Source organism: Diorhabda carinulata, chromosome 9, assembly GCF_026250575.1.
Source record: "Diorhabda carinulata isolate Delta chromosome 9, icDioCari1.1, whole genome shotgun sequence".
In the NCBI taxonomy this organism is placed as follows: domain Eukaryota; kingdom Metazoa; phylum Arthropoda; class Insecta; order Coleoptera; family Chrysomelidae; genus Diorhabda; species Diorhabda carinulata.
In genome coordinates, this window is record NC_079468.1 from 455,827 (window position 1) to 467,678 (window position 11,852).

The following is an 11,852-nucleotide window of genomic DNA, read 5'->3' on the forward strand; positions in this document are numbered from 1 at the left end:
CCTACTTAAATCTATTTCATTCTTCAACTCTTACTTAAGGCATACGTGAATTCTTTCTTTATATTAGACTGTATGCAACCAGTAATACAAAATAGAGATGTCAGAACAATAAAGTATGGTAAATATCGTTATTTTCTCATTCATAACGACATATTTATCAGAGATTTCGATAAATTTAATAAATCACGGGTCCTAAAGTTGCAAATATAAAATATTTTAGTTAATAAATTGCCATTTGTAATGTTAGTTATATGTCTTGAAGGACTAATATTTTTATTATTAGGAACATTTCTTGAATTTAAGTTGGCAATTCTGAAGATTCCTGATCTGTCCGATCATAGCCAGCTTTTGACATATTATAATCAAATCGCAATAAACAGTACCCATTTTGTTATTCAAGTTTTTGTCAAGTTTAATTTTATTATGGACTCAAATTACTATTCTCATTCGTTCCCATAAAGATTATGCCTATAAATTTGATTATTATATATTTTATTATCTCAATTATTATAGTTCCCAATCTAGTGACTTTTTAGTGGTGTTTTATTAATTTTAAATGTTGTATTTTGTCTTTATATATATAAACATTCGTTTAAAATCAATTTATACTCTAACAACGACTAATGGTAGTCATTTATAACGGTTTAACGAAAATTTACTACCCTTTTGTGAGAATTAGTGGCTGTTTAACTTCAGCAGTGTGAAATTTAGGAAACTGGGGAAAAAATAATAAGGTATTTTATAATTTTTAATAAACCAATTCAGAATAAAACAAATCGTTACAAAATAGTTCAACATAATGTAATATTAAAATTACTATAATCTATTTACGTATTTTATAAAAGTCTCTACACTTTCTTCATATACATTACTAAGTTGTTGACCATGTTCTTCATTCAATTGATAAAGATACAGTGAACCGTTGCTGGTACCAATCAACTAAATTAATAAAATAGTATCACCCAAAAAAATATTGTCAACACCTTAGAATTAGTGTGGTAACTTACCAAAAACGATTTTTTATTCTGTATACAAGGTGATAGTTTTAAACAAGTGATATCTTCATCAAAAGGCACTGTATAAATTGGAAACATGTCACTTTCATTCAGATACCAGATATTTAGTCTGTTTTTGGCATCTTTAGTATAAACAACAACGGGTACATTTTTTGACCACTGAATCTTATCTACAGGGCAGTAATCCAAATTTTTATCTTTATCTGATAGTACCATGAGCGGTTTTTCTGACGATCTACTATATATATTTATATCCCCGTTATCGTACCCGGCTAAAAAATATTCTGAAGAGAAAGGGCAACTTTCTAAACATGTAGCTATGGAATCAGAACCTGGAAAAAGTACTTATATCAACAAAAAAAAATAAACGTACACCATCGAATTATACCTGGGAGGAACTTTTTCACAGTACTGCTACCTCCTTTAATCAAATGGTGGATAATGAAACCATAATTCGTTGATACTAATAAATAATTTGTATTCGAACTACTGGCGACGAAATCGGTGCATTGTAGATCAGTTAAATCGGGATGTAACGATTTTAGTGATACGTTGGTGTTTTTTACGAGAACGACGTCGTTTTCGTCGTCAGAATTATTAAAATCTGTTCGTTTTTCTATTATGGTCCATAATATTATTTCACCATCCTCATCCAGACTACAGAGCTGAATAATAAGATATAAAAAACGTAAAAATACATTATACAAACAGCTAAAGTGAAATGATATGAAATGAAAAAGTACTGCTTTTGGCCTTTCTTTATCCCAATGTTAAATCCACGATTGGCATCCTTTAGAACTGGTTTTTGTTTTTTTAATTGTTACGAATAGTGCATGGTGCTAAATCTGGGGTGTAAGATGGACATGGGCAGACAGGAAGAATTTTAACGGTAAAAAAACTACGATTCAAAAGAGACTGTGGTATGGTGTACTGTCAAGTCAAAGAAGAAATCCCCTCGTAAAATTAGTTGGAATAAATTGTACTGGTACAATAAATATCAATAGTCATAATCTGTATTACGCTGGCAATGTTGCCAAATTAGTTCTAATGAATGTAGATATACACCTCAACTGTATCATGGAAGAAGGGATTAGGTTGCCAGACTTTATAAATAATAAGAAGATGGAGGAAAAATTATTTTTCTTGTCTTTTATGTTTATGTCACATGTTTTTATTTACATACCTCGTTAGTTTGTTGGTTATACGAATTTTCTTCATAATTATCTAAAACGTGAAGAGCTACTATTTTAGTTTGATGACCGGAACTGATATCGGTAGAAAAAGTAGGCACAGTTTTCGGTATGTCAGATTTCTTTTTATCTCGAATGTTCCAAATTAAAATGGACCTGCAATATCGTTTTGAAAATATTTTTTTCTCTACAGATCGTGACATATTTTGATAAATACTAAAATAAATCGAAACGTCAATTTTTACTTGTTATTTAAAACTAATTTTTTATCAAAAGAACCTGAAATCAAAACGAAAATCATTTAAAAAGTGAAAATTTAAAGAAAAATATATATAATGGTGTGATATGTTGCCAAATGTAACTTTATTTCTAATACAGGGAGGTCTGTGTAAGTCAGTTGAAATTACCAAACTTTTTTTTTGTTTTTATCCGTATATTGTTTACATTTTGGTTTATCTGTAGCTCAATATAAGTTAACTCCAATTAGATATGAGGAAATTATTAAATGACGTACGGTGTCGCCAAATTTAATAACATATCGGAGATAATAGACTTTTTAGAATTAATTTCAAAGCCCAAAAGTTGAAAAAACGATACAAGTTGTATGAAAAATTCTTGATGATTGAGAAAAAAGAAACTTACCCATCTTCCATTCCCATATAAACAATTTCAGACTTTCCTGTGCCGAAAGCACAACAAGTCACAAGTCCGTAAGTTTCGAAAACCGCTTCGGGTTCTTCGCAATTGAAAACACTCCAAACGGCTACTAGGCTATTACGATTTTTCGTAAAAACCGTAATTAATTTAATACTAATATCACAGGAAAAAGTCACATAAGACACTCGAGTATTAACGAAAATATCTCTCGACGTTTCGAACTTGTAATAACCGTCGCTGAACGGTAAAGTTTTATTATTAGTTCGTAGAACCATCGTATTATTATTTGTAATCGATTCCTGTAGTAATCGCAACATCAAATTACAACTAGATAACAAAAATTTGTTTAAAGAATGCCTATCGACATTCTTAATATTCTTATCGTCTTCTATAATGTCATCTCCGCTCCCACATCCTATAAATAAATAATATAAGAAACAGCCGAGTCCCAGAAATTTACCATTTGAAAATAAAATGACGAGATTTGTGTTTCGCGCGTTAAAGGAAAATGAAAACAAACTGAAAAAGTATTAGATACCCATGATATGGTCAAAAATAACCACTAAAGTGTACAGAGCAATGAGGAAAGGAATAGACTAGTCTAAAAAGGAGCCTCGACTTCTTATTGTAGACCAGAGCCATCTTATGATATGTCCCGACAACAAATAAAGAAACAGAAGAAGAATCGACTCTATATTCCCATGATATGGTCAAAAATAACCACTAAAGTGTACCGGGTAATGAGGAAACGAATAGAAAAGCCTAAAAAGGAGCCTCGACTTCTTATTGTAAACCAGAGCCATCTCATAATCTCAGAAATCATAGACAAAAACAATAATCATAGAATAGAATTATTTGGAAACTTGTGAAATGATTTAGAATCGTGACAATTCGTTATTTTTCTAGAATCCGAATTATCTAGAAGATAGTTGGTTGGGTATAAATAAGCGATAGTTCGGCAACAGTAAATAATTTCACGTCATAGTAAAAGCTTCGGAATAGTGATGAGAAAACGGCGTATTTAAATAAATTAGTGTATTAAGTGTTCAATAGAAAGTGATTAATAATCTCAGAAATCATAGAAAAAACAATAATCATGGAATGTAGCGTAAAAATCTTACAGTCTTGATGGGAAATGTTTGAAAACTCGTAAAATGATTTAGAATCGTGACAATTCGTTATTTTTTGAGGAATCTTCGCCGAAATCTTCACAAAATCAATGCCTTAGTGTAAAATCAACGAAATTTTTGAAATATCTGTTGCTTTTTATCAAATTTCAGTACCATTTTCGACGTTTTAATAAAAAATTTCAATACCAACAGTTTTTTCAAACTCGTCCACTGACATAGACCGTGAAGCCGGTCCTTTTCAGTAATTCACTTAAATTTGGTGAATGCGGTCGGGTAAGAATTATAGAAATCGTAGAAAAAACAATAATCATGGAATGTAGCGTAAAAATCTTACAGTATTGATGGGAAATATTTGGAAAATGATTTAGAATCGTGACAATTCGTTAGTTTTTAAAGAATATTCGCAGAATTCTTCACAAAATCAAAGCCTTAGTGTAAAAGTGATTCTTATTTGAAATCTTTGTCGCTTTTTTCTCAAATTTCAATACTATTTTCGACGTTTTAGTAAAAAATGTCAATACCAACAGTTTTTTTTTTCAAACTCGTCCACTGACATAGACCGTGTATTTCACGTCATAGTGATGAGTAAACGGTGTAAGTAATTTAAATAAATTAGTGTATTAAGAATTAGATAAGTGTTTAGTAGAAAGTGAAATATAGAAATTACGATACCCAAGTATTCACTTCTGTATTGTTGCCAAAACTTCGGAACACTTTGGTCGAAATTAGTGATCGAAGTTGGTTGTTGCGTCCATTTATTCGAACGAATGATGTCATCGGTCTGTATTTCTTCGTCTATATCGTCTTGGCCCGTTTGACATGCCGTTTGTATGGCATTATCGTTTCCGAAACGTTTTATGAACGTTTCGTATGAAACGGGCGCCATTTCAAACAAAGTGAAACCGAATGAATCCAATCTGATCATATTCAATATGTCTTCGCCCCTTTTCCTTTTGTTTTCCAAACTTTTTAGCCGTTCGTTTTTCTTCTTGGCCTCCAAGAAATTTATGAATTGTAAAGATTTTTGATCTTCGAATCCCTCGTCCGACAACGAAGCCGGATTATTCGTCAAAACGAGATTCGTATTTTCTTTTTCTATAGATTCTTTGATGTTATTTAAAATTCGTTTGTTTTTATAATCGGACATGTCGAAATGTCCCGAATCTAATTTTTTGTCTTCTTCGACGTTCATCGAAACAACTCTAGTTTCAACGGATGTCGTACCACTACATTTTAACCGTCGTGGGCTAGCGGTTGAGCTACTGCTAGTATCTTCCGAAGAAATATCTTCGAAATTCCCGGTTGAATTAGACGAAGAATATTCTTCGAAATCGGATTCGTAAGATTCGAAATCATCCTCGTATTTATCTGGAATTGAATGTTCTGCATTAATTGTCGAATTGGCAACGCTGTCAATTGCAAAGAAGATGGATCAAAAACATTAGAAAACTTATATTTAACATAGTTGCCACGTTGTAATTTTTTTCCGGTTATTGATTGATATAAAATAATGAACTGACTATGAATGAAATAAAAATAAAAATTTCGTAATTATATATTAGAAATTGATGATATAAAAAATGTAAATGGAAAACAAAAAACACGAAATCGAAAAATTCATAAAAAACTGCCGAAATCTACACAAAATCAAAGCCTTAGTGTAAAACTAACAAAATTTTTGAAATCTTTGTCGTTTTTGTCTCGAATTTTAGTACTATTTTCGACGTTTTAGTAAAAAACGCCGATACCAAAAGTTTTTCTCCGAATTCGTCCACTGACATAGACCGTGAAGCCGGTCCTTTTCAATATGAGACTTAAATTTGGTGAATGCGCCCGGGGAAAAACGTAATTATATATTAGGATAAAATGATACAAATAATGAAAATGGAAAACGAAAAATTCATAAAAAACTGCCGAAATCTACACAAAATCAAAGCCTTAGTGTAAAACTAACAAAATTTTTGAAATCTTTGTCGTTTTTGTCTCGAATTTTAGTACTATTTTCGACGTTTTAGTAAAAAACGCCGATACCAAAAGTTTTTCTCCGAATTCGTCCACTGACATAGACCGTGAAGCCGGTCCTTTTCAATATGAGACTTAAATTTGGTGAATGCGCCCGGGGAAAAACGTAATTATATATTAGGATAAAATGATACAAATAATGAAAATGGAAAACGAAAAATTCATAAAAAACTGCCGAAATCTACACAAAATCAAAGCCTTAGTGTAAAACTAACAAAATTTTTGAAATCTTTGTCGTTTTTGTCTCGAATTTTAGTACTATTTTCGACGTTTTAGTAAAAAACGCCGATACCAAAAGTTTTTCTCCGAATTCGTCCACTGACATAGACCGTGAAGCCGGTCCTTTTCAATATGAGACTTAAATTTGGTGAATGCGCCCGGGGAAAAACGTAATTATATATTAGGATAAAATGATACAAATAATGAAAATGGAAAACGAAAAATTCATAAAAAACTGCCGAAATCTACACAAAATCAAAGCCTTAGTGTAAAACTAACAAAATTTTTGAAATCTTTGTCGTTTTTGTCTCGAATTTTAGTACTATTTTCGACGTTTTAGTAAAAAACGCCGATACCAAAAGTTTTTCTCCGAATTCGTCCACTGACATAGACCGTGATGCCGGTCCTTTTCAATAATGTGAGACTTAAATTTGGTGAATGCGCCCGGGGAAAAAAGCGTTATTATATATTAGGATAAAATGATACAAATAATGAAAATGGAAAACGAAAAATTCATAAAATACTGCCGAAATCTACACAAAATCAAATCCTTAGTGTAAAACCAACGAAATTTTTGAAATCTTTGTCGTTTTTGTCTCGAATTTTAGTACTATTTTCGACGTTTTAGTAAAAAACGCCGATACCAAAAGTTTTTCTCCGAATTCGTCCACTGACATAGACCGTGATGCCGGTCCTTTTCAATAATGTGAGACTTAAATTTGGTGAATGCGCCCGGGGAAAAAAGCGTTATTATATATTAGGATAAAATGATACAAATAATGAAAATGGAAAACGAAAAATTCATAAAATACTGCCGAAATCTACACAAAATCAAATCCTTAGTGTAAAACCAACGAAATTTTTGAAATCTTTGTCGTTTTTGTCTCGAATTTTAGTACTATTTTCGACGTTTTAGTAAAAAACGCCGATACCAAAAGTTTTTCTCCGAATTCGTCCACTGACATAGACCGTGAAGCCGGTCCTTTTCAATATGAGACTTAAATTTGGTGAATGCGCCCGGGGAAAAAAGCGTAATTATATATTAGGATAAAATGATACAAATAATGTAAATGGAAAACAAAAAATTCATAAAATACTGACGAAATCTACACAAAATCAAAGCCTTAGTGTAAAACTAACAAAATTTTTGAAATCTTTGTCGTTTTTGTCTCGAATTTTAGTACTATTTTCGACGTTTTAGCAAAAAACGTCAATACCAAAAGTTTTTCACCGAATTCGTCCACTGACATGGACCGTGAAGCCGGTCCGTTTCAATAATGTTCAGAAAAGACTGCCTTGTTTTCAAAATACGCGGTTGCCAATTTTCAGAACGTAATTTCCTGTAATTCACGGTTATTTAGATTTTATACCGGGCTTATACTAAATATATCAAAATTGTAAACATAACGTAAAAGTCGTTTAATTTAAAAATTTATCAAAAAAAAATCAAAATACGTTAAAAATTGTCATGTATTGGAAAAAAAAAACATGTGAGTGTGAAATTTTCAATTCCTTACCGTCTTCCGAACTAAGTGACTTGGGACTGTGTATTTTCGTTTCCGGAACGTCTACTTTAGATTTGAGAGGAATTTTCGGATAGTCCGGACCTGCTATATTAGCATTTACTATGCTCCCCTTTCGAAGAGTGGCGGTTCTCGGTCTTTCAGAAACTGTACTCGAATCTGGTGATGATCTACTGGCTTCTAATGATGGATAATCGGTTTTAACTTTTTCGCAAACCGATTTTTTTATAATATTAGTTTTTGTAGGCTTAACTAATCTACCGGTAGATTTTTCTATTGGTTTTGTTTTGTCCAAAGTTTTACTTTTCATTATCTTCGGTATTTGTTTATTATTTGGTTCTTCGGATGGTTTTTTTAAATTTATATCTTTAGTTTTTAAGGCATTAGAAAACATATTTCTCGAAGGAAAATATTGAGAAGTCGTTACTCTACTACTAGATGGCGTTATAGGCACTTCCTGTTTATTTTTCAATTTTTTATTTGACGCTAGTTTAGTGTCTATTGTTGACGCGCTGAAATAGTAAATTCAAATAACATAACCTCATTTTTTGTAAAAACAACGTCGAAATAAAATTACTACAAGGATTATGAAAGGAAATCGGCTGGATACTTCACAAATATTGCCATGGGGTTCTGGCACGACATTTGGATGAGGTATACTATCATGGACCATCTTTTGCTCTAAATTTGGCACATTTATTGCCATTAAGTTTCAAGAAATATTGAATTTTATGAAATTTAGTGCTACAACCACCATATTAACCAGATTTAACACGTTTTTTTACCAGAAACATTCATGAAATATACATTTGGATGAGGTATACTCTCATGGGTCATCGTTTGCTCTAAATTTGGCACATTTATTGTCATTAAGTTTCAAGAAATATTGAATTTTATAAAATTTAGTGCTACAACCACCATATTAACCAAGTTGTAACATGTTTTTACCAGTAACATTCATGGAATATACATTTAGATGAAGTATACTATCATGAACCATCATTTGCTCTAAATTTGGGACGTTTATTACCATTAAGTTTCAAGAAATATTGAATTTTATAAAATTTAGTGCTACAACCACCATATTATCCAGATTTAACACGTTTTTACCAGTAACATTCATGGAATATACATTTGGATGAAGTATACTATCATGAACCATCATTTGCTCTAAATTTGGGACGTTTATTACCATTAAGTTTCAAGAAATATTGAATTTTATAAAATTTAGTGCTACAACCACCATATTATCCAGATTTAACACGTTTTTACCAGTAACATTCATGGAATATACATTTGGATGAAGTATACTATCATGAACCATCATTTGCTCTAAATTTGGGACGTTTATTACCATTAAGTTTCAAGAAATATTGAATTTTATAAAATTTAGTGCTACAACCACCATATTAACCAAGTTGTAACATGTTTTTACCAGTAACATTCATGGAATATACATTTAGATGAAGTATACTATCATGAACCATCATTTGCTCTAAATTTGGGACGTTTATTACCATTAAGTTTCAAGAAATATTGAATTTTATAAAATTTAGTGCTACAACCACCATATTATCCAGATTTAACACGTTTTTACCAGTAACATTCATGGAATATACATTTGGATGAAGTATACTATCATGAACCATCATTTGCTCTAAATTTGGGACGTTTATTACCATTAAGTTTCAAGAAATATTGAATTTTATAAAATTTAGTGCTACAACCACCATATTATCCAGATTTAACACGTTTTTACCAGTAACATTCATGGAATATACATTTGGATGAGGTATACTATCATGGGTCATCGTTTGCTTTGAATTTGGCACGTTTATTACCATTAATTTCCAAAAAACATTCAATTTTATATTACGTATTATCCAGCAGATTTTTAAAATTTATCAATATTTATGCAACACAAATGAAAATATTCTTACTTACGAATCAGTTTTGATCACACTCTTAATTTTATTGTTTGCAATTAGTTTAGATTTATTTTTTTGCGATGATTGCAATTCCAACTTTTCTTTTCTCTCTGTACTAGTATCCCTTTCTTTTGAAGATTGTTTTGTGGTACCCGAAACCACTTTTTTGGTATTACCAGACATTTTCGCAGCATTCTACAAACCAAAAAGCGTCAAAAAGAAATGAAAACTTTCATAACAACGTGTAATAATTCCATCAAGGACTTACAAAAGGACATGCATAAATTTATTATGTCCTTCGATATCCAGATTAGATAAATATGAATATTCTTTTTAAACAATCAAAAATTCATTATTTGTTTGATAAAACAATATTTTTGTTTATAATTAGAATGAATTATTAAGGTATGATCTAAATGTATACATGCATATTGATTTTTATTTGCAAATAAAAATGATAATTATAAGAAATTTACTCACTCACCTTTCTAGTAGACATCAAATGTATCTTGAGGAAAACTATTAAATAATGTGTTTTTATTTTGACATTATTATTTCCACGATGTTACGGGATGTATAACACTAATCAATACAAAGGGAGAAACCGCTTTGTTGGCTGCTAACTATACAAACAAACTGCGTTTCTTTGGTGATTTTCAAATTTAGTACGATTTCTATTCGTCTTGACACGCTAGCACGCAGAAAATATATCGTAAACCCAATTTAAATAAAAAGTAATATCTGTAATTCCTTCAATTTAATTCTTGGAAATCAAATATTTCCAAAAATGAACTAATCAATAATAAACAAACAAATCACTTTCGACGTATAATATTTTAGGTTAAGTTCCTACTACTCTTTAATTGACAGTTGTGACGGCCTAATAACTTATTCGGCAATAACTCGATTTATTCGGAGGTTTAATTTATTATAAGGTGAAGAAACCGAATTTTTGGTTATTTGGTAAATAATATTTAGTTGCAACTTTATTAGAAAGTGAAAAAACAAATATTTCATTCACAAATTTAGAAAAAACGTTGACCTATATGGGATTTGTATAAGATTCGATGGTAAACAGTGTTGCCGGTTAGTAAATTTTATCAGTAACTAATATTGAAGTAAAAAAGTAACGTCACGTTATTTGTTTTTCTATAATCGCTCCAGGGCTCCCAATTTAAGGATTTTTCCACCAAATTTAGGGAGAATATATAAAATGGGATGTTTTTTATGGATTTTTAGAACTTATAATTTATGAATAAAGAATTTAAAAAAGTGATTTTGCCGAATGAAATTATTCATTGAGTGTTTGAAATTTATTATTTGTTTAATGATATTTCATTATTTTTAATGCTATTCACTTTTCTTAGGAAGAATCCCTAGTAATTGTGGGGATTTTAGGGGAGATAAATTATTGAGAACAGTGAATTCCTCTATTGCGACCGGCGAACAAACAGAAATATGAGTTGCTACATAAATCTCCCGAAAAAATACGTTTACAATTTACTTGATTAAAATTTATAAATTCAATAAATACGTATGAGATTTGGTAGGAATGTAACACTGGCAACACTGACGGTTACACACATCCGCCGTCGAAGAAACGATGTTGACGAATTTTGTCGATAACTGTCGAATACGGGATCGGCTATTGATTATTTGTACTACCAAAAAAAAAAAATTAGGAATACGTAGAAAAATATGATTTACGTACAATAGACCCAAATGGATATAAGTGGAGTGAAAATTTTTTAGCTTATCCTGTTGTTTACGTCAAGTGAAATCGCGACGTTGCCAAATATTTCCACGATATTTCTCGAATATTTAAGTGGTAATAAGTTGTATATTGTTATTGATATAATTGTACATTATAAAGCGAATATGAAATCACACGTTGCCAGACTTCGAATTTAGTATAGGATCTGATAATATATAAAAAATAAAGGTAATTTTGATATTTAGTACCATGAAAATGTTTTATCGTTAATTTTAGTTAATACAATTAAATTATATATACAGGGTTATTTACAAAATTTTATCGCATCATAAAACTAAGTAAAAAAATTGAAAGAATTAATATAAAAATTTCGAAAAATGTCCTGTGCACAAAAAAATTTATTTTTTAGAAAAATTGAGAAATTAATTACGTTCTTTTTTGTAATTTTAGATA

General features: G+C 30.6%; 2 protein-coding genes across 3 annotated transcripts in view; one reads left to right on the top strand and one right to left on the bottom strand.

Annotated features, from left to right (window-relative positions):
- Positions 1-393: 393 nt before the first annotated feature.
- Positions 394-11,852, top strand: part of LOC130898309 (uncharacterized) — a 37,178-nt gene continuing 25,719 nt past the window's right edge. Inside the window, exon 1 of the mRNA XM_057807507.1 lies at positions 394-734. The gene's annotated coding sequence lies outside the window, so the exon portion shown is untranslated. The remainder of the gene's footprint in view (positions 735-11,852) is intronic.
- On the bottom strand, positions 722-10,701 carry LOC130898307 (cytoplasmic dynein 2 intermediate chain 1). Of its 2 annotated transcripts, XM_057807503.1 has the most exons (9): positions 10,170-10,701; positions 9,702-9,880; positions 7,752-8,269; positions 4,666-5,361; positions 2,849-3,278; positions 2,200-2,362; positions 1,405-1,681; positions 1,008-1,348; positions 722-939 (listed from the first exon to the last, which is right to left on the bottom strand). In XM_057807503.1, the coding sequence occupies exons 1-9, from the start codon at positions 10,182-10,184 to the stop codon at positions 817-819; spliced, it is 2,742 nt and encodes a 913-aa protein (XP_057663486.1). In that variant the 5' UTR covers positions 10,185-10,701; the 3' UTR covers positions 722-816. The 2 variants fall into 2 exon arrangements, with proteins under 2 accessions (XP_057663486.1, XP_057663488.1); XM_057807505.1 differs by lacking the exon at positions 10,170-10,701 and having other exon boundaries at positions 9,698-9,730.